Source organism: Antedon mediterranea, chromosome 7 (assembly GCF_964355755.1).
Source record: "Antedon mediterranea chromosome 7, ecAntMedi1.1, whole genome shotgun sequence".
Taxonomy (NCBI): Eukaryota; Metazoa; Echinodermata; class Crinoidea; order Comatulida; family Antedonidae; genus Antedon; species Antedon mediterranea.
In genome coordinates this window covers 13,767,062-13,789,808 of record NC_092676.1, presented here as the reverse complement: position 1 = coordinate 13,789,808, position 22,747 = coordinate 13,767,062, and the positions used below count along the sequence as shown (strand labels likewise).

General features: G+C 34.0%; 1 protein-coding gene across 1 annotated transcript in view; it reads left to right on the top strand.

Moving 5' to 3' along the window:
* Positions 1-22,747, top strand: part of LOC140055709 (inositol polyphosphate 5-phosphatase OCRL-like) — a 70,003-nt gene that overhangs the window by 8,011 nt on the left and 39,245 nt on the right. Inside the window, exons 6-7 of the mRNA XM_072101083.1 lie at positions 986-1,139; positions 1,474-1,605. Coding sequence (XP_071957184.1) covers positions 986-1,139; positions 1,474-1,605 — 286 coding nt within the window. The remainder of the gene's footprint in view (positions 1-985; positions 1,140-1,473; positions 1,606-22,747) is intronic.

Below are 22,747 nucleotides of genomic sequence, written 5' to 3'. Positions count from 1 at the left end.
TATCCTCAATGAAGGAATCGTACAAAATGACAAACAATAATGCTGCTCAGTCAAACGTTCAATGGGGCGGAGCAACATGCCAAACGTGAATAAACGCGTCCAAACGGGGTTCCCCCAAATGGTCTGCCAAACGCGTCTTTACGACCTTTGTCGTAATACAATAGCAAACGTGCCTGAACGCGTTCTTGTCGTTTGAAATAATTTACCGAAGGCGCCTTATGAGTATTCTTACTTATGACACCCCAGGAAACCATCCGGTCATTCTGCGCTACTAAATATCAGGTTGCTACTCGATAAAGAATGTTATATAAAAATAAAATGATCAAAAGATAATCATATTTGTTTATAAATTAAAATATTTTTGCTTATCACTATTAATACTAGCTTGGCCTTGTAAGCTCAAAGTTCCCCCTACAAATGACTCTTGCCAACGAACATTACATTCAACCACTGCTTTCAATCGACACTTGGCTTGGCCTAGGATAATGCATCCTCCAGCACCTATACCTAGTTACGTAGATGATCTCCATATGATTGAATCTAGTTTTACTAGTTATGTCAATGATAACTACCTTGGCAATGATGATCACCAAACTCGATGTAACACAGGTATAGAAAGCAACTTGACATCAGGGACGTGCTTGCATTTTTAACAGCCAATTTTGATTAAGGGTTTTAATTAAAAAAAATATTAAACACATGTTTAACTTTGGTCTCAGCACCTTGTTTTGCATTTTGTGTAATTATTGTAGAATATTTGAATTATACATTACATTAATGTAATAATATTTAGTTTACTTTTGCATTCTTTTTATTTTTTAGTTTTTATCATTACCTGCATGTTTGTATTTGTAATTTAATTTCAATAGCATGTGTTGAAATAATTCAATTTGACACTTATTCTTGTTAAATTTATACTAAAATAATGCCATGAACAATTGGAAACTATATTCTCATAGACATTGTTATATCAATTTATTTTTAGGTTCATTTTATCTCACATCTGAAAGTATGTCTTCAAAATCTACAAATCAGTCTTCACTTGGATTTGAAGATAATTTTGCAGATTTAAATGTACATAAAACTAATACTTCATTTCCAAGTATCACAGAGAGTAATCTTTTGAAAGCAAAATTCTTGTAAGTTAATTATCTGATATTTGATTGTTTATAATACGGGATTCTCTTTTCAGAGTTCAGTTTTGAAAAGAAACATTCTATAAAAAAGTGACTTATTCTATTTAATATGTAAATATAATCTAACCAGTCATTAAATTCGTCATAAGCAAATTCAGGTAATACGTGTGATGCATGCGATATGTTGTTTATTGTGAAAGAAAGCCCAAACAAACATAACGCACATTTAAATATTTTGTTATGACTGTTTCGGTAATTACTGAAAAATGCCTTGAAATTAGCAATTGAAGTTAGATAGAAAAAGGAAGATAGATAACATTAAATTTGATTACATTAGAAGCAGAAGTTTAGATGGTCTAGAAAGTGATACTGGATATGCTAAGGTTAAACCCATTGTGAAGCCAGCAGGTGTACGTGAAGAAATACTCAAACGACGAGAAGAAGAGTACACATATCCTCACAAATTTAAGTAAGTGTAGCCCTTTTCTCACAGGCGTGCCAGCTGATTCAGGTATAGATACCGGCATTGTGTCTGCATCATTATCGGCATATACTGTATCTATTAACAGGGTTATCGTGCCAGGAATATAACCAGTATATACCGACTTGACTCCCAGTTAGAAAGGGTCGAGGTATATCCGGCCACTAAAGTCAATATATTTGTTTTGGGGGTTCTTTAAGCCTGTTTTCCTGTCGACGTTATTCGACGCTATCGTCGTTGATCGTTAACAGTTCAACGACGATCGTTTGAAAACGATCAAGTTGAAATGATAACGATAGCGAGTACCTTTTCCTGTAAATCGTTACCATTTCAATGTTTACGTAGAAGATCGCTGATTATTGTTAACGATAGCCAGGAAAACAGGCTTTATTGTTTATGTTTACAGTATTCCTAGCAATTATTTCTAAAGATTGTAGTCTTTTTTTAATAAATTTTTTGTTTTATGAAATATATGCTGGCCTATGCACCCTATTTTCATCACTTTTTACTTCTGATTTTCACCTCCTTCGCATGTTCTGTGAAAAAAATTCGCTGATAGAAAATCATTGGTTACACTTGACCAGCCCACGAATTTCAGAAAAAAAGCCAAACTTAAATTCGCCAAGGTCGGCAGTCTGCAATTAAAAAAATAGAAATTTCACCAAGGCCTAGCTTCTTGCTAACCTAGGCCTAGTTCCATGCCAACCTACAACAATAGGCATCCCTAGCTAATCGCCTATGTTATGTTATTATATTAAAGAACTAGCAAAATTAACTGAAATATAAAAACCTAACACTAAAATTTACAGGATAAATCCTAACCCAATACCAATCTGATAACTGCTAAACATCGTGGTTCTGCTGTACACAGAGCATAGAATTGCTTGACAATGACATACAGTACAGTTATTAATTACTGCTTCGTTCCCACGTGTAACCCTTCATAGCCTACTCGGCATTGATTTTTTATCACGAACCTATGAAGTATTGTTTTTTTTATCATGATACTATGAGAGGCTTTGATTTGCTGGTATCTGACCAGTTTGCCGACTCCCAGTTTGCTGACTCCCAGTTGCCGACTCCAGTTTGCCGAATCCCACATTGCCGACAATAATAAAACTATGAAAAATCATACTTTAATCAATGGTTTCTATTACCTAAGATACCTTGGTGTTTTGAAATGTTTTTTTCATACGCAAAAACGAAACAATCACACGCACGAACCTAAGTCAGCGATCGCTAGGCCACCTAGACTAGGCCTAGCTAGCAAGCTATACAACCGGCCCAGCGGACCCACACACGTAGTGACGTACGCCGAAGGTCGAACGATCGTATTAATTTATGGCGCGCTGCCAATGAAGTATTAATAATTATTTTTAAATACCATGAATATTATGAGTTAAATTAAACATTATTACTACATTACATTAGGAAAATATCTTAATATAATACATTCTAAATACTAAGTTACCGTAAATTTAAACATTTTAAATATGATAAATTATATTAATAATATACATCTTAAATACTATAGGGTACATCAGGAATTTTTGAAACATTTTACGGTGAGATAAGTTACACATCTTAAACATTATGAGTTAAATTAAACATCTTTAAATACTATATTGCATCGGGAAATTGTCAACATTTAAATACTAAATTACATTAGGAAAATATTTAAAACAATTAAATACTAATATAAACATCATAAATACGATAAATATTTAAAGATGTATTGTCCCTTTGAATAATTCCAAAAAAATGTTAACAAAATATTAAAAAAAAAAAGTAGGTCATTTTGACGTATCATAATAGTTATTAACTTTCACCAAAAATTAGTCGAAAAAAAAATCATTTAACTGAAATACAGACGTTTTTTTGTTCAAAATATAACTTTGACTTCCAGTCAAAGTTTTCGATCAAAACATATCTCATAATGCAACGTGCTTGTTTGGCTACTCTGTATGTATAATCATAAAACTTCCTCGCGATCTGTGTGAAAACACCTTCTCAACCGTGACGTTTAATGTATCCTTTGTGGGGTGACAAAAACAGTAGGGTGGATGCCATCTTCAGTTTTGGGTTTTAAGATCAGTTTATGTGGTCAAAGGTTAACCAAGGTGTTTTTAAACATGCACGTACGTTAACATACGATCGTAAAAAGCTGATGTACGCCATCCTATGACATGATGCATATACACTTATAGTGCTGAGTTGTACCTATTATGTGTCATATACAATATGTACAGTATATACTGTATATCTATATACAGTGTAGCATAGGTGAAATTACGGACCCACATCATGATCAAATTTTTTGGTATGATTGAATTATCAAAATAAACTCGAAGATGACAATTTCGAAAGATAATGAATTGAGCAAATAAATAAAAGGATTGGAAGAGAATTTGACACGTAGAAGCGCAATGCGCGCTCTTTGAAATTTGTATAACTTCGACTAAAGAAATTTAAAAACAACGTTTTAACTTCAACTGGCCATATGATAACATCACAACATCCGATAGGCTTAATTTTTATATGAATTCAAATCTACATTTCATCAGCTTTCATAATAAGTTATAATCTTCAAGGTCACCTTTAATTCTGAAGAGCTATAAGATATTCAAATGTATGGTGTAGCTGAAATTACACGACCTAGGTTATTCAAGTCTTTCCGCGTGATGACGTCATCAAAATAAAAATGTTGACAACTCATGAGAAAGATAATTATTTGAGCCAAGCACATACTAAAATTTCTGCGAAAATTGGGCTCAAATAACGGAGATGCGCTCTATTGAATGTGAAAACCCCCACAAAAAGATAAAAATTACTAATTTTTAAATTGAAGTGGCCATTTGATGACGTCATACCATTTTGTACGTCTAATGTGTACATGAATATGTATCTACAACCCAATGGCTTCCCGAATAAGTTAAAAAAATTGGGGGTCACCTGCCATTCTGAAGAGTTATATTCATTTTAAAAAGGCCTTATTTTTCACCATTTTCATCACTTTGATGCAATTAATTTGCGCATTTTGTCATTTTTAACCTGCTCGTATAGCGTTATTTTAAGTCGGAACTGACTCAAATTTGGTGAATGTACTAAGGATGGTGAGTAGAATGAGATTTGTAAAAAAAATTCATATTTTTTACGCTTTTTAAGTATCGCGCGCGCAAATTTTTTTTTTGCGCAGTAATTTTTCGAAACACGCAAATGGCCTAATTCATGCTCTAAATTGATCAAAACTTAATTTTGAGCGTTTTAAATTTTTAACGCGCGATTTCACGCGAATGACCCTACGTGCGCGTGCGTTTTTATTTGCTAATATTTTTACCCTTGACCTGAAGTTTACGTGTAGTGAATTTCATTAATATGTGATAATGAATTATGGAGATATTAATATAATGATAATGTGATTTTGCAAAATGGCGTATAAATGACGTCACGGATGAGTGATCACGCTGGAAAGCTTATTAGAATTAAGTTATATTATTTGAAAGATATTCTGAAATTTTGGTGATCATTGACATTAAACTTTTTGAGATAATTGTTACACAAAATAGTGTACAGAAACAATAACAAGGCCAACAGCCATTAAGTCGCGTGCTACAATGCATAGTGATACCGGACCGACAGACAGACCGACAGACAGACAGACAGAGAGACCGACCGACCGACATAGTGAACTATACTGACCGAAATTACTGAACATGTTTAAAAATGTTGAAATGTTTAAAAACATTTATTTTTTTTAAATTTACACGTGCGTAGCCTGTCACTTTCGACGTGCTCGTATAACGTAATTTCGAGTTGAAAAGTAAGTCAAGAAAACAGAAATCGGGCAAAAAGAGTGCGCAATAACATTTAACGCGCAGTGCGCGCGCAAAAATATGCGCACTCATGGCAATTTTGTAAACGCTTAAAATTGCCTGAAATGTACTCTTATTTCTTCGAAAATAAATTTTGAAAATGTTAAGCGCGCGTACGCATGCGTTACATGCGCTACGCACGTAATTGTATTGCCATATGATGATTTATGCCCTGAAATTTATGAGTACCACATTTTATTTAATTGTGATTCATGGTTGTGAAGATATGATTACAAACGTGATTTCGTTAAATCGTGCGTAGACCGCGTAATTTTTTATTGCGCACCGTGAATACATAACCACATTGATTCCTGGCCATAAGGAATATACTGTGAAAAATTGACCTAGCTAGATTAAACTGATATCAAGATAATGTCTTAAAGCGATAAAACGCATAGTGATACCGGACCGACAGACAGACAGACAGACAGACAGACCGACCGACCGACATAGTGAACTATAGAGTCGCTTCCACGCGACTAAAAAGACTAGACATGAAACTCGTCACTTTGACGAGTTAGTTATCCGCTCGACAAACGCCACGTGCACGTCATACGTTAGAATATTGCACACAAAAAAATATTAAGGCATTATGACCTGAACTGAAGAATATGATATGTTGTTATTTCTGAATTCTGTTATTTTGTGTCATATAGTATACACAGTACAATCTGTATACATATCACAAACAGTGTAAAATAGGTGAAATTACGGGACCCGTATTTTATTGTAATTTTTAACATCTTGACGGTTTCAAAATAAAATGCAAAAGTAGAAATTTCTGAATGAAATTATCTCAGCAACAACATATTAACGTGTAGAAGAAATTTGAATACGTGAAATATTGATGCGCGCTCTTTTAAATGTAATGAAATATAATGCAAAAGATGAAAATACGACTTTTTTATTTAACTGGCCATATGATGACGTCACAACATTCGATTGGCACAATTTACACATGATTTTGTATCTACAATGCAATAGCTTCCTGAAAACGTTTTAATCGTGATTATCACATTTTATTCTTACGAGGTATAACAGATTAAAATTTACTGTAAAGATGAAATTAATGACCAACGTAATTTAAATTTTTAGGCATGATGACGTTAAAAAAATTAAAAAAATTTTAATTCATGCAAAAGATAGTTGATTGACCTAGAATATATTAAAATCGGGGTGAAAATGGACAACGAATAAGTGGAGATGCGCTCTATTAAATGTGATGAGCTATGACGAAAGAGACAAAAATCCTATATTTTATATTCGCGTGGCCATACGATGACGTCACAATGTCCGGTTAGCCATATTAATGTATGATACGATATCTACAACTCATCAACTTCCAGAATATCTAATTAAAAAAAAGTTCTCCATGTAGTTTAGAATCTATGAATGTTTAAAAATAGGCATAATTTTGACGAATTTTTGAACTTTTTCACCAAAAACGCGTGCAAATTATCTAATTCGACGTGTTCGTATGACGTAATTTTAAGTCGAAATTGTTTAAAATTTGGTAACATTACTAGAAAAGGCTAAAAAAACATAAATCACGCGAAAAAAATATGTTTTTAACGCTACGTGTGCACCGTGTGCGTAAAAATTTTCGCGCGCGTGGGAATTTTTGACATGCTCAAAATGACATGAAACGCATAGAAAGTTGATTAGAAGTTGATTTTTCGCTTTCTAAAATTAACGCGCGTAACTTTTTGTGAAACATGCTATTTTTAATCCATAGAAAGTTTGCGCTTGATATGACTTAAATTTTCACAAAGTGTCAAAACAAAATTATGTTTGGTTTTTAGTCTATGATACAATCATTGAAATTCATAAAATCGCGCGTAAGTCACGTTGCGCCAATCTGACGTCATTCAAAAATAGGAGGTGCACAAGTTCACGTAAATGTCGATATGTTGACAAAGTTACGATATGTTCTGTTTACACGTTTTAGAGAAACGCGACGCACAAAAATGACAGAAGGAAAGAAGCATAATACAGAAAAGAAAAAAAAAAAAAATATGATGAAACAGGACGATTACAAGGAGTTATCCGCTACTAAGCGGATAACTAAAAAACTAGATTTGAACTCGTCACTTTGACGAGTTCGGGTTATCCGCGCAAACGCATCCATGCACATACTTAACTATATGGACCTCGACAATTATTATGCCATCCTATGAAATGAAATAAATATGTTTATAGTGCTGAATTGTACCTATTATGTAGCATACACCATATTACAGTATTTTACAGAATAAACTGTATATGTTTACAGTGTAGCATAGACAAAATTACGAGACCCATCTTTTAAATCCAATTATTAACACGATGACATCATCAAATGGATATATAAAGATAACAATTTTAGAAGATAATTATCTAAATAATTACATTAAAACAAATTTGAAGAATTTTGGGGACGTAAAAGTGAGATGCGCTCTGTTGAATGTGATGGGCAATAACGAAAGAGACAAAAATCCTATATTTTACATTCGTGTGGCCATACGATGACGTCATAACATCCGAGTGGTAAAGATTCTGCATGAATTCATATCTACAACATATCTGCTTACATATTAAATTAAAAAAATTGGGGGTCGTGGATGATCCTGAGGAGCTATAATAGATTAAAAATAGGCATAATTTTGACAATATTTTGTAACTTTCGCATCTAAAACGCACGCAGATGGTCTAAATCAACGTGTTCGTATGACGTCATTTTAATTTGAAATGATGTCAATGTTTTTTAAAATGACTTGGAAAGGCTGTAAAATCATAATTTAAGAGAAAAACACATGATTTTCATGCTCCGTGCGCACTTCACGCGTAATTTTTTTTGCGCGCGTGGGAATTTTTGACATGCTCAAAATGTCATGATCAGCGTAGAAAGTTGATTAGAAATTAATTTTGTGCATTTCTTAATTTTAAATGCACGTGCGCGCGTAACTTCTTGTGAAACATGTCATTTTTAAGATATTCAAATGTATGGTGTAGCTGAAATTACACGACCTAGGTTATTCAAGTTTTTACGCGTGATGACGTCATCAGGAAGAAAAAACATGAACGTTACAAAACACTTAGAAATAAGGTAATATGGGAAATAAAGAAAGCTAAGGAGAAGTACTATCGTTATAAAGTAAAAATGCTTGAGGTGAGCAATCCCCGAAAATGGTACGACAAAGTGAAGCAGATTTGTGGTAAACGTAAAGACAAACCAAGAATTACATTTGATAATCCCAATACCGATCCCAGATTCCGTTGCCTCTAAACAAATTAATGAACACCTCGCAAAAATTTGTCGTGAACTGGATCCTCTCAAACTTGACGAATTACCTACATACCTCCCAGCTGAGAGTCCACCGCCACAAATTTTATGCTTTGAAGTTAAACAACAACTATTAAAAGTGCAGATTAATAAATCAGTTCCACCTGGAGAAATTCCACCAGTTATCATCAAAGAATTTTCACCCGAAATAGCAGAACGCATATATTTAATTCTTCTTTGAAAGAAGGTATTGTACCCAAAGCTTGGAAACAAGCTACCGTTATACCGATACCAAAGAAAAAAGGTACAGTCAGTATAGAACAGATTAGACCGATCTCGCTTACGCCACTGTTTATCCGAATCTTTGAACATTTTCTAACTAAATGGTTAAATGAAGACCTATCTACCATTATAGATAAACAGCAGTTTGGTAATGTCAAAGGTATCAGCACGAGTCATTACCTTATTGGACTCTTACACTACCTTCTTTCTGGAAAAACCTGGTCACAAAGCACGAATTCTTGCTGTAGATTTCAGCAAAGCTTTCGACCGTATTAGTCACCAGGTACTAATCAGTAAGATGATATCAATTGGTGTCAGGAAATCTATCATCCCGTGGTTCTGTAGCTTCCTAACTTGTAGAGAACAAAGAGTGCTCTATGGTAGCGCTATTTCCAGTTGGACATCTATATTTTGCGGTGTTCCACAAGGAACGAAATCTGGCCCAAGCCTTTTTCAAGTAATGGTCAATGACTCGGCATCAGATTGCATTACAAGGTGGAAATTTGTCGACGATCTAACCTTCGCTGATATCTCAAAAAATAACTGTCAGGACTCTATTCAATCGTACTTTAGTAATTTAGAGGAATGGTGTAAAATAAATAACATGTCCCTTAACCCTAATAAGTGTAAATCAGTGGAGATTAACTTTTGCAAAACTCCTGGTTACTATGATTTACTGACTAATAATGGAGTCCAAGTTGAGACTGTTAAACAATTGAAGCTTTTAGGTGTAACTATCCAAGATAACCTTAAGTGGGATACAAACATTGGTGAGATCGTTAGCAAGGCCAATAAAGCCATGCATATTGTGTCGGTACTTAAAAGGTTTGGTGCACCAGAAAATCAGTTAATTAAGATTTATAAATCTTTCATACGCCCCATAATTGAATATGCTTGTCCAACCTGGCACTCCTCCCTGACTTCCGAATTAAGCTTTGACCTGGAATCGGTCCAGAAGAGGTTTTTAAGAATTTTACTAGGGAGGAGGTACTATTCGTACACTGCAGCCCTAAAGAAATTTTCTCTTGATAGGCTCTGTGACCGTCGTCTCCAGCTTGTTCTGAAGTTTGGGAGGAGTGTCCATGAAAAATTTAGTAATATTATCCCCAATACCCGTGCTGAAGCGACAGGTAGATCTCTCAGAAACGCAAACAAAATATCCCAAATTAAATGTAGAACAGAAAGATTTAAGAAATCCACACTCCCATTCCTGATTAACAATGACCTTATAGTGCAATAATATATATATATGAAATTCTTAATTTTGATAGGCCTACGGATAATTAATAATTTTACTCGCAGTTTTTAAATTTGTAATTGTATATTCTTTATTTTTTTTTTTTATGAATTTATGTGTATATATATATTTTTATATTAGATGGTTGTGTAATTTTGCTCGTTTTTGATATATATCTTTGTAAATTTGTAATTGTATATTCTTAATTTTTTTTTAATGCATTTTGTATATATATATATATATTTTTATATTGGATGTTTGTGTAAATCTTGCTCGTTTTTGATATACTTTTTATGTTTATGTTACTGGACGCAATTCAGTTTTGTACTGCCATGTCTTTGTTTTTAATAAACCAGAATAAATAAATTTAAAAAAAAAAAATAAAAAAAATAAAAATGTTGACAACTCACGAGAAAGATAATTAATTGAGCAAGCACATACTAAAATGTGTGCGAAAATCGGGCTCAAATAACGGAGATGCGCTCTATTGAATGTGATAACCCACACAAAAAGATAAAAATTACTAATTTTTAAATTCAAGTGGCCATTTGATGACGTCATACCATTTTGTACGTCTAATATGTATATATATTTATATCTACAACTTATTGGCTTCCATAATAAGTTAAAAAAATTGGGGGTCACCTGCCATTCTGAAGAGTTCTATTCATTTTAAAAAGGCCTTATTTTTTACCATTTTTAGCACTTTTGTACAATTAATGTGCGCATTTTGTCATTTTTAACGTGCTCGTATAGCGTTATTTTAAGTCGGAATGGACTCAAAGTCGGAGAATGTACTAAGGATTGTGAGTAGAATATGATGTATACATCAAATTTTATTTTTTACCCTTTTTAAAAATCGCGTGCGCAAAAATGTGTTTTTACGCAGTAATTTTTTTAAACACGCAAATGGCCTATTTCATGCTCTAAATTGATAAAAACTAAATTTTGAGCTTTTAAAAATTTCAACGCGCGATTTCACGCGCATGACCTTGAAACGCCCAAGTTTTTATTTGCTAATATTTTTTACCTTGACCTCAAGTTTACGTGTAGTGATTTTCATTAATATGTGATAATGAATTATGGAGATATGATTGATAATGTGATTTCACAAAATGGCGTATACGTGACGTCACGAATGAGTGATCACGCTGAAAAGCTTATTATGGCTAAGTTAAAGTACTTGAAAGACAATGTGAAATTTTGGTAATCATTGACATTAAACTTTTTGAGATATTTGTTACACAAATTTGTACAGAGAGAAATAAATAACTAGAATTTAATTCGTCATTTTGACGAATTATAGGTGATCGTTTTTATAATTTTATTGACATTAATATTTTTTTAAACATGCACGTACGTTAACATACAATCGAAAAATGTTGATGTATGCCATCCTATTATACGCTTATAGTGCTGTGTTGTGCCTATTATATGCCATATACATTATGTACAGTATATACTGTATATCTATATACAGTGTAGCATAGGTGAAATTACGGGACACACATCATGTTCCAATTTTTTGGTATGATGGAATTATCAAAATAAACTCAAAGATGACAATTTCGAAAGATAATGAATTGAGCAAATAAATATAAGAATTGGAAGAAAATTTGGCACGTAGAAGCGCTGTACGCGCTCTTTGAAATTTGTATAACTTTTACGAAAAAGATGAAAATACTACTTTTTAACTTCAACTGGCCATATGTTAACGTCACAACATCCAATAGGCTTTTTTTTTGTATGAATTCATATCTAAATTTCATCAGCTTTCATAATAAATTATAATCATCAAGGTAACCTTTAATTCTGAAGAGCTGTAAGATATTCAAATTTACGGTGAAGGTGAAATTACACGACCTATATTAATCAAGTTTTTACGCGTGATGACGTCATCAAAATAAAAGTAGTGGCAAGTCATAAGAAAGTCAATTAATTGAGCAATCACATACTGAAAATTGAGCGAAAACCGGGCACAAAATAACAGATGCGTTCTATTCAATGTGAAAAAGAATGACAAAAGAGAAAAATAACCTAATTTTAAATTCAAGTGGCCATTTGATGACGTAAAAACATTTTGTACGTAAAATGTGTACATGAATTCATATCTACAACTCAACGGCTTCCAGAAAAAGTTAAAAAAATTGGGAGTCATCGTGCATTCTGAAGAATTATTTTCATTTTTAAAATGCCTTATTTTTCACCATTTTCAACACTTTGATGCAATTAATTTGCGCATTTTGTCATTTTGAACCTGCTCGTATAGCGTTATTTTATATCGGAACTGACTCAAATTTGTTGAATGTACTAAAGATGGTGAGTAGAATGCGATTTGTTAAAAAAAATCGTATTTTTTACGCTTTTTAAGTATCGCGCGCGCAAAAAAATTTTTGAAACACGCAAATGGCCTAATTCATGCTCTAAATTGATCAAAACTTAATTTTGAGGTTTTTAAATTTTTAAAGCGCGATTTCACGCGCATGACCCTACGTGTGCGTGCGTTTTTATTTGCTAATATTTTTACACTTGACCTGAAGTTTACGTTTAGTGAATTACGTTAATATGTGATAATTAATTATGGAGATATGATCTATAATGTGATTTCACAAAATGGCGTATAAATTACGTCACGGTTGAGTGATCACGCTGAAAAGCTTATTAGAACTAAGTTAAAGTATTTGAAAGACATTGTGAAATTTTGGTAATCATTGACATTAAACTTGTTGAGATATCTGTTACACAAAATCTGTACAGAAAGTAATAAATACTAGACATGTAACTCGTCACTTTGACGAGTTTGGTTATCCGCCGCGCAAGTGGTGCAACATTAACATTAAGGGGATAGGTTGAGGACAAAAGGAAGTGTTCACGTTGGCATTATGACCTGAACTGAAGAATATGATATGTTGTTATTGCTGAATTTTATCTATATATAAATTCATATATAGTATACACAGTATAATCTGTATCCATATCACATACAGTGTAGAATAGGTGAAATTACGGGACCCGCTATTTATTGCAATTTTTAACATGTTGACGGTTTTAAAATGAAACGGAAAGGTAGCAATTCCGAAAGGAAATTATCTCAGCAACAACGTATTAGCGTGTAGAAGAAATTTGAATACGTGAAATATTGATGCGCGCTCTTTTAAATGTAATGAATTATGACGCAAAAGATGAAAATACGACCTTTTTTATTTAACTGGCCATATGATGACGTCACAACATCCAATTGGCAACATTTTTACATAATTTCGTATCTACAATCCAATAGCTTCCAGAAAAAGTTTTAATCGTGATTATCACATTTTATTCTTACGAGCTATAACAGATTAAAATTTACTGTAAAGATGAAATTGATGCCACACGTGATTTAAATTTTTAGGCATGATGACGTCAAAAAAATTAAAATATTTTTAACTCATGCGAAAGATAGTTGATTGACCTAGACAATATCAAAATTGGGGAGAAAATGGAAAACGGATAAGTGGAGATGCGCTCTATTCAATGTGATGAGCTATGACGAAAGATACAAAAATCCTAAATTTTATATTCGCGTGGCCATACGACGACGTCACAATGTCCGGTTAGCCATATTAATACCTGATCCGATATCTACAACTCATCTACTTCTAGAATATGTCATCCACAAAAATTTGACCGTCTAGTTTAGAAATTACGACTGTTTAAAAAAAGTCATATTTTAAACGAATTTTTTAACCTTTTCATAAAAAACGCGCGCAAATTGTCCAATTCGACGTGCTCGTATGACGTATCTTTAAGTCGAAATTGTTTAAAATTTGGTAAAATTACTAGAAAAGGCTGGAAAAACATAAATCACGCGAAAAAAATACGTTTTCAATGCTACGTGCGCACCGCACACGTAAAAATGTGCGCACGCGTGGGAATTTTTGACATGCTTAAAACGACATGAAACGCGTAGAAAGTTGATTATAAATTAATTTTGCGCATTTTGAAATTTTAAATGCGCGTGCGCGCGTAACTTTATGTAAAACACGCAATTTTTTTTCAACAGAAAGTTAGCGCATGATATAAATTAAACTTTTGCAAAGTTTCAAGTTGAAATGTTATTTGGTTGTCGACATATGTTAAATACGAGAAAATCGTTAAATCGCGCGTACGTCACGTTGCGCAATTGTGAACATCATGAAAAGCTTCGCTTGACGACGTTACATAAATGTCAAAATGTTAACATAGTTAACAAAATGTTATGTTTGCAAGTTTTAGAGAAAAGCGTTACACAAAAATCATACAGAAAGAAAGAAGAAAAATAAAAAGATGATGTTGATGATGATGATTTCGTACAATCACAAGAGGTTATCCTGCAACTTCGTTGCGGATAACCAAATAACAAAGATTTCATACAATAACAAGGTGATCATTTTATTCTAAATGATCACCTAATAAGAATAAGAAGAAGAATAAAGATTTCATACAATAACAATAGGTGATCATTTTATTCTAAATGATCACCTAATAAAGATTTTGTACAATAACAATAGGTGATCATTTTATTCTAAATGATCACCTACAGGTAATAAGAATAAAGATTTCATACAATAACAATAGGTGATCATTTTATTCTAAATGATCACCTAATTAAGAATAACAATAATAAAGATTTTATACAATAACAATAGTTGATCATTTTATTCTAAATGATCACCTAATAACAATAATAAAGATTTTATACAATAACAATAGGTGATCATTTTATTCTAAATGATCACCTAATCATTGGTATAACAAGAAACGATTACTGTAATTAAGTGATAGGTTCTGCATGACATGATCTGACTGATCACGAATCACACAGAATACACAATATCGTTTCGAACTGAAAGATGATGAGGAAGAGCTTATTGAAAGAAAACAACAGTAGAACTTCATGAGCCACTGAGAAAGCTTCGCTCTAAACCTTTGCGGATTTCTATAAGGCAACTGTATATCAAAACAAAATTTACAAAAAACAGCTGACAAAAATCTGCTGACCAACCATTGGAGTTGAATGTTATAGAGTATGATCATAGCCCAATTGTATTATCTTAGCCAAATCTGACTTCACATATCTTGATGGATGGCGTTGAAATACCCACAGATGTTCCTGAAGAAAACTTAAAAACATGAGTTAAAGGATTCAGTAAACATGGCTGTCAAACATTTGGTGACTATGCAAGTATTTATGCAAGTTACCTAGATATTTTGTCATGTTGTTGTATTTGAGCATTACATTGGAAAGGGGTTGATAAAAGCAGTGACACGATTGAAATGGATAGTCCCAATGTACTAATCTGTACTTCCATGTGTGATGAGAACAAAAGTTATCTTGCAAAGTTTTCAGACATTACAGTATAATGAATAGAGAGAGAACAGTACAAGAATGATATGAGCTGATAACAGAGGGTGGATTTTCAGGATGCAAGGCCAACAAGTAGAAATGGTATTCTTCTATGTCAATCACAAGGAAGCTTTGCGCTTATACATGAAAGTAGTGTGTAATTATATGCACTTTTAAACTCCAATAGCAACCATACTAAAGTATAGACTATGTCGGGTATAGTGAACAACAAAGTGGCTGAAAACCTATTGAGAATAATCTAATCAGCTTCTGTTCCTTTACAGGTTGCAGCATGTCATTATTTACTGGTTATGGGTCATACTGGAAATCGTTGGTAACGCATCCACTCCTTATAAATGGAATTGAATAAGATTAAGAATTTGCACCTACAGTACATAGAAAAGTTTAATTGCCAAATATATGGTACTCTTTAGCAGATAAGTCTAAAACAGACAACCCACAATCCCCCTGTGACGGTTTTTAAATGTAATTTAAAACATTCAAGTAGGCCTCCATTTCTGGTTATTTTGATACTCTAGAACTCATCCTTCCCAACACTGAATACTTTCCAGGAGTGATTCAAATACTTTCAAGTTTAAAATCTTTCCAGTATAATTCTGGTCTTTTTGACACCATAACCATCAGCCCTAGCCTATCCTCATGAAAATTATATTTATTTCAATTATTAATAGTAATACCAATAATTAACAGGTTTGTTCTCTATTTGACCTTGAAAATTACCTTTAAACTTTAAAGTTAAACAATTTATGAACTTGACCATCTTCCGCAATATGTCAATAATTATCCAATAATGGTTACATTTGTTTTAATAATAGCTTATAAGTTATTGAAAACAGCTTAAAACCCTATTTTACCATATTTGACCTTATAACCTTGAAAATGACGTTTGACCTAAAATTTGAGAGCCGCAACCACCCCTATTTTATAACTTCTGTATTTTTCAATCGTTGTTCCCCTTGATTCATTGATAACATTAACAATGTGGCAAAACAATACCTCTCGTAGGATCGCGATCAAAAACAATACATGTCATGTTTTTCATTTTATTGCATATCAAAATTGCAGCCAAAGGCTGAATTACATGATACAAATATAAAAACATTTAAAACGGGCATAAAAGTCTATCTCTCATTAAGGACTGGCTAGTGTCCATATTCGGTCCAATATCTTTTAACAAGAGGTTGTATACAATTCCTTCACCTACTTTGGCAAATTGTGAATTCAAAGAAACTGGTCTTAATAATTATGTTTAATCGGGTACTCTTTTGGAATAGGACACACTATGGCATCTTTCCACTGCCGAGGTACACAAGATTACCTAAAGGAAGCATTTACAATGTTTGTTAATGGGAAACTCAATTCACATGCAAACATTTTAATAATCTTGTTGGGCACATTATTGTATCACAGGATGGTTATAGTATTTACTTTAGTTGGTTATTACATATTAAGTCCAAAATGGCATCATTCCTGGTTGGTTTATTTACAACTTGTTTGAGAGCGTTTGTCTTGCAGATGGTATTAATTTTAGATCGGTTAAAGTCTCCTAGTATAATATAACCAGCATTAGGGTCTGGTTGGTTTATTTACAACTTGTTTGAGAGCGTGTGTCTTGCAGATGGTATTAATTTTAGATCGGTTAAAGTCATTAGGGTACTGTATTTCTGTTTTAACTTATCGACAGATTCTGTAAGGTAGTTCATAATCTCATCCTTAGGACCATCAGGTGGAACATACACTCCACAAACAACAATACTAGATATATCTTGGGGTAATCTTCTAGGGCGAATGTGAACCTAAACGCACTCGTATTCGCTATTGGTATTTGGAACATGTGTCGATAATAATGGAATAAAATGCATCCTTAACGTATACCGCAACACCTCCTCCACGTTTATGGGCTCGGTGGTAAGTATATATTTGGTAATTCTCAACAGCAATCGAGTCGTTTCTTATTTGCTTTCAGTAAGAACAGCAATATCAGACGAGTTAACATTAAGCAGTGACTGGAGTTCATCAATACGGTACACAATAGACCTTGCATTACACAGAAAAATGTTTGGAAAATCAACTTTAAGGCTATGCATGTTTAGGTCTGGTCCCCGCCGCTGGCATGGAGTACGAGTGCATATTTTAATCAGATTAGAATAACAAACACGATGAAATTTCAAGGTATGCTGTGACTTCGTAGATTGACGTATCATTATCAATGTTCTAATTTTTCTTAGTTTGTTACGGCCACCGTGACACCCTTTTGCTTTTGTTTGGGCTACACCAAGTTTATTAGCCACACTAAAAAAATCTTTTGGTGGCTTAAAATCTAACCAGCAAAGATCAAGGAGTTTTTGTCTTGAATACCTCATAGTCATGTGAGCTAGGCTCTGGAGGTGATCTGCCAGTAGGCACTGGGCACAGGCTACTTCCTTTGCTAGTCTAGACAAAACAATGTTGAATAGGCAAATGTCACAACATAACGAAAGAAAAACAACCCAGTGCACTAAAGTTGAGTTGTAAAAGTGGAGGGACAGATAACATCAAGTCCGAAGTACTGAAGTACAATACAAGTCAACGTCTGTTTGCATTCCTTCATATGCTTATAATTGTAATCTGGACAACACTGAAGGTCCCTAACTCTTGGCTGATGAGCAAGATCACTTGTATTTTTAAAAAGGGGAATGTCAGTGAAGCCAAGAATAAGAGGGATATCTATAGGATCAAATCTCAGCAGAATTCTATCCAAGATTATCACATGGAGATTGAAAGGGGCGTATGAAAGTCATTTAAGTAAGAGTCAGTTTGGATTCCGCAGCAATAGATCAACTACTGATGCTATCTAGAGCTGTTATCGAGAAACATCAAGGTAAAATCATTGCTACCTATATTGATCTCACTGCTGCATATGATCACATACTAAGACACCTACTCTTTAAAGTTCTACTTCTCAGGACAAAAGCTACACATATCGTTTCACTTCTAAAAGCTATGTATGATGGAACAAAAGCATGCATCAACGGGATGAAATCTTTTTTTGAAGTGAGAGTCGGATGCAGACAAGGTGGTCAGGAATCCCCTTGCCTTTTTAATTCGTATTTTGATTTTGTCCTCAAAATTCCTGCATTCGAAATCGATAAGGAATTTCCTGATGGATGGGGTATTGGATTTTGTTATAATATTCCAAATGAATGTACAAACAGAGAACAGAGAAAAGAAGCTAAGCAGAATGGAGTGGAAATAATCAAGTGGATCTTATATGCAGATGATCTATTCTCAAAAAATGTTAAAGAATCACAGCAAATCTTGACCATTATTTCTGATACTTGCAGAAGATACGGGTTGAATGTTTCCCTGAAGAAAACGAAGTGAACAATTTCTCGCCGCTGGCATCAACTTGACCATAATATTGTTAGACGTCGGCTATGTGAGGTAATCATTTGCCGTAGCTTAAAGTCTGCTGACTGCAACTCTGATCATGCTCTTGTGGGATGCAAACTTTCACCAAATAGATATCACACTGCCAAACCAAAGCATGTTCCTACAATTGATGTTGCTTCTACAAAAAAACAGCTAAACATCGACAAGTTTCAAAACCTTCTTAATGGTCACTTTGTAACAACTAGGCCTAGTAGTAGTAGTCCAATATCTGCGTGGTCCCGGCTTCGTTTAGCACTCAAAGATATTGCTCTTAGTGTTTTTGGACAATGTTCACGTAGGCAGCCAGATTGGTTCATTGAAAATGCTGAAACATTACTAGCAGCTCTTCATGTGAACACACCACTTCTTTCAAATGATGGTGTTATGCTCACCGAAGCTGCAGATCAACTTAAATGATGGATGGAGCACTTCAGCTCTATTTACGCTACAGACACAGACATTAATTGGGTGATTGTTATCCTCATTATTACTTAACTTTTTAACCTGAGATACATTTCTCATTTTAGTTACCCCAGATTTAGTGTTTTGCAAAATAACAGCACTACCTTCTTTACTTATAACATCATATGGATCAACTTCAAAATGTGAACACAATTTATTTGGTTTCTGGTTAAACCTAAGCATTACCTCATCACCCTGTTGTACATCAGATGGTACAGCTCTACGCTTTTTATCTGCATATTGCTTTTGCCGCATTTTGCAACGCATATCGCGCACTCGCACCATCTCTTCCCAATCGGATTCAACAAGTTTACAATCAAATTTAATTTGAGGTATCTCTTAGCTCACGCTGCATAAGGAGCATGTCAGGCCTCGCCCCCATAACCGTATGAGGCGTTGTCCGATAAACAAATAGAAAATTTGAGAACTCTTTATGCCAATCTTTCCCTTCTAGTTTTGCAGTTCTAATGGGTTTAAGTATGGTTTCGTTAAACCTTTCTACCCCACCATTTGATTGAGGCCACAACGGTACACCTTTTACGTGTGTTATAGCAAGATACTCAAGGAAATCTTCGAATTCTTTGGACGCGAAAGGAGGACCATTATCAGTTCTAATACTATACGGCAGACCATGCGTGTTAAACACACCTTGCAACGCTTTAATAACATGCGCAGCATCAGTTTTACGCAACAAAATAGCCTCCGGCCAACGCGAATAATAATCAATCACAACCAATAATTTTTCAGTGGGTGTAATTTCCAACAAATTAATTTCTAAATCATTCCAAGGACCCTCTGGCAACTCTGTAGGTTTTAAAGGTTCTGGTCTTGGATGACCAGATACTAATTGACACGGTCTACAAGATTTAATTTATTTTCAATTTCTTTCGTCATGTTAGGCCACCATATTTTGCTTCTTAAACGTGACTTTGTACGGACCATACCTTGGTGTCCTTCGTGAGCCAGTTCAAGTACACGACTAACTAAGGTTCTCGGAATTACAATTCTACTACCATTCATAATTAATCTTCCATAAATCCATAAATCGTTTTTAGCACTTTTGAACCATGGATCATTACAATTTGACCAGTCTCCAGAAATAATAAGGTTCTCAATATTATTCAAAATTGGATCTTTCGCGGTTTCCCTTTCAATTTCACGAGCATTAGGTAGAGCATCTACTATCGCACTATAGGCAAAATCATTAGAATGATGATGAACAGCCATCGCTCAATTCGAGCTGAAGGTGGTCTAGAATTTGGCTTTAACACGGATAATAACGGTTTATGGTCGGTTCGTACTAATTTAATTCCAATTAGATAAAGTTGTAATTTCTCACAAGCCCACTTTATACCCAAGGTTTCTCTTTCAAACTGGGAATATCTACTTTCAGTGTCATTTAATTTTCTACTTATGAAATAAACTGGTTTCCAATCATTACCATGGCGTTTCTCTAAAACGGCACCCAACCCAAAAGGAGACGCGTCAGTCGTAATTCTTGTAGGAGCATCCCTTTTAAAATAAGACACTACTGGAGCAGAAGCGATTTTAGATTTTAATTCAGAAAATGCCAAATCATGGTTTTTATTCCACACCCATTCCGCTGTTTTACCAGGTTATTCCCATAATGGGGCAGCAGTACTAGAAAAACCAATTATGAATTTAGAACAAAATTGTGCCAAACCAAGAAAACTCCTTAATTCAGATTTGGTACCTGGTCTAGGAGCTTCTACCACCGCTTTTACTTTCCCATCCGATACTTTAATTCCGTCTTTAGTCAAGATATCGCCCATAAATTCTATATGATCAACCCCAACTACACACTTTTCATAAGTTACACCACGATCGTTGAAACGCTTAATGATATTTTCTACCCGCTGGGATAATTCATTTAAATCTGAAGCATAAACGCGAATATCATCATGTATGTTACATGCACCTGGACAACCCTTAATTATTTGGGAAACAATTTGTTGGAATTTTTCAGTCGCCATATTAGCCCCGAATATCAATCGCTTATACCTATAAAGTGAATTTGGACCAGAGAATGTAGTTATGTCCCTAGAGGATGGATGCAATTCTACTTGATGAAATGCCATATTCATATCTAATTTTAGCAAACACCTTCGCACCCGAAATTTCCTGCAAAGTTTCTTCTACTGTGGGAATTGGATGTCGTTCACGTAAAATTGCACGATTTGCTTGGCGCATGTCCACACAGAGACGGATATCACCATTTGGCTTTACTAACAACTACTAAAGGATTTAACCAGGATGTTGGACCCTCCACTTTTTCGATCACATCTAGCCCTTCCAATTCATTTAGCTTCTTTTCGACATTCACACGCTTGCTGAACGGAATGCGACGCATAGGCTGTACCACTGGATGTACATCAGAATCAATATGCAATTTAAGTTGGTAATCTTTAATCTTGCCCAAACCATTAAACACTGCTGGATATTTCTGTTTTAAATTGAAAAGAATACGGTTATTACAAACATTTATATTATTAACATTAACACCAATTCTCAATACACCTAAACTTTCACATGTTTTTCGACCCAATAGTGTAGCATGACTCCCTGGAACTATAATAAAGTCAACAAACTCCTGTTTTTCAGAATTTAATATTTCTACCCTTAAAGAACATTTGCCCAAATTTGTAAGAGGTTTATTTATGGCATAGGGATAGATCTTATTTTCACAATTTCTCAATTTCACATCAGTCGTTATAGATTTAAATGTATCAAAAGACATAATATTTAATGACGCCCCAGAATCTATTATAACATTCTCAACCAATTTATCATTTATCTTAAATGAAGGATCACGATCCATGGGTTCTTTAAAGTTAATACCAAACGCAAAGTAATCATCAGTAACAATAATTGGGTGATTGATAACCTCATTTTCATTATTAATTACGCATGCTTCATCAGATTTCATTTTCTTGCCGCTTTTCTTATTATTTTTTTTTGTGCGGCAACAAACTTCAAAATGCCCACTTTAATTACATAATTTACAAATGTGGTTTTTCGATTTAATACAGTTTCTTGCGAAATGGCCTTTTAAATTACAGCGATAACAGAGCATCTCCTTCCGATCATCCTTGCTTGCACCATCCTTTCGAGCACCTTGTCTATAATCAGCATAGTTTACATTAGACTCAGCACCAAATGTTGACACAGACCTATTGTTATAAACAGCAGTTATTTCT